The 1,483-nt window shown below is 29.7% G+C and overlaps 1 protein-coding gene across 1 annotated transcript; it reads left to right on the top strand.

Moving 5' to 3' along the window:
* The first annotated feature begins 991 nt into the window (after nucleotides 1-991).
* Nucleotides 992-1,483, top strand: LOC115231605. The gene has a single exon (XM_029801587.1). The coding sequence runs from the start codon at nucleotides 992-994 to the stop codon at nucleotides 1,481-1,483; it is 492 nt and encodes a 163-aa protein (XP_029657447.1).

The following is a 1,483-nucleotide window of genomic DNA, read 5'->3' as shown; positions in this document are numbered from 1 at the left end:
CACGAAGAAAATATCAATGTCGGAACGACTGTGCTTTTAAGGTCTCAATCGTCAAATTAATTTTTAGATCAGGACAACGATGCCAATGTTCGGCAGTATCCGCTGTACGATGGACTTGATGTTAATAAGTATATTGTTGTCGGAGCGAAGAATGATCTCTATGTTATCGAAAAAGGAGGACGGTGAGCGGTTCACACGAATTCATATTTCTCGATTAGCTAAAATTGATTAATTTTCATAAATCCATATAAAAAATAATTTTTATTTAAATTAACGATAAATTTTATATGAAAATTTTATTAGGATAACCTAAAATGGAAACAATATTCAAACGTATAAGTTAACTGCGTAAATTGAGTGTGGTTTTGTTGTTTATATAAATTAGTAAAAAAGGTTAATGAATTTTACATTAAAAATCATATTTTAATAATAATTAAACATTTTGTTGTGTAAATTTTTAATTTCAGTAAATTAAAGAAATGTAATTATATCGGCGTGTATTTTATATTCGGACTGTGACATAATATATTTGATCAAGTATTGCAAAATCCTAGAAAAATGTCTGTTACGTTCGATCACTAAATAAATTTGACACAACAATGGACATTCAACCATGACAACGATCTAAAACATAATCAAAAATGACTGTTGAATGACTACGAAGAAATAAGTTTTGAAATGACCAAGCCAATTGCCAGATCTTGGTTTAATCGAACATTTATTGAAATTTTAAAAATAAAAGTTAGTTAAAAAAATTGAAAAACATTCATGAATTGAAAAATTATAAAAAATTTTGCTATGAAGAATGGGAAAATATTACTACATTTATAATTTCAAAAAGTTTATTTTTTTCTAAAATACAAACAAGATTGGAAGAAGTATGACTAACGCAAAAAAGAATGCAGCTAAATATTAATTTGATTTTGTTCCATGACTTTTCAATAAATTAATTATTTAATATGAATTTCCAATTGCTACCAGATGTTGACGAATGCTGAACAGCTCTTACCTAAGACGGCATAATGAAGTTGTCAAATGTCTACATTTGCATTTATGCTGCCAATACGGGATAAGAAAAACGAAGAAATTAAAAATTCACTCAGTTCAATCTGTTGTCGCCAATGAAGTTGTGGAAATTCGACTGGACACAACTATTCCTACGGATACGGCTGTTTCAAACAATAAACCAGATATTTTTGTCCATGACAAGATAAAGAATACAATTACACTCATTGAAGTTGGGATTACTTCACAAAATTGCCTAAAGCAAGTTGAAGTGGAAAAGTTCCACAAATATGATTTTTTGGCAAATGAATTAGGGGTGATTCATCGGGCTAAAGTGAAGATAATTCCTGTTGTACTTACATGGGATGGAATTGTCTCAAGATTCTTCAAAAGTCATCTGGATTCTATCGCAGTGGAAGACAGAGTGAAGGCATATATCCAAACACTCGTTTTAAGAAAAACATTGGAGAGTATGTAG

This window comes from Octopus sinensis, unplaced genomic scaffold (assembly GCF_006345805.1).
Source record: "Octopus sinensis unplaced genomic scaffold, ASM634580v1 Contig18745, whole genome shotgun sequence".
Taxonomy (NCBI): Eukaryota; Metazoa; Mollusca; class Cephalopoda; order Octopoda; family Octopodidae; genus Octopus; species Octopus sinensis.
This window is presented reverse-complemented; position numbering and strand designations above follow the sequence as displayed.

Excerpts from the sequence above, each read along its gene's own strand:
- LOC115231605 (XM_029801587.1), top strand. The coding sequence starts at position 992 with ATGCTGAACAGCTCTTACCTAAGACGGCATAATGAAGTTGTCAAATGT.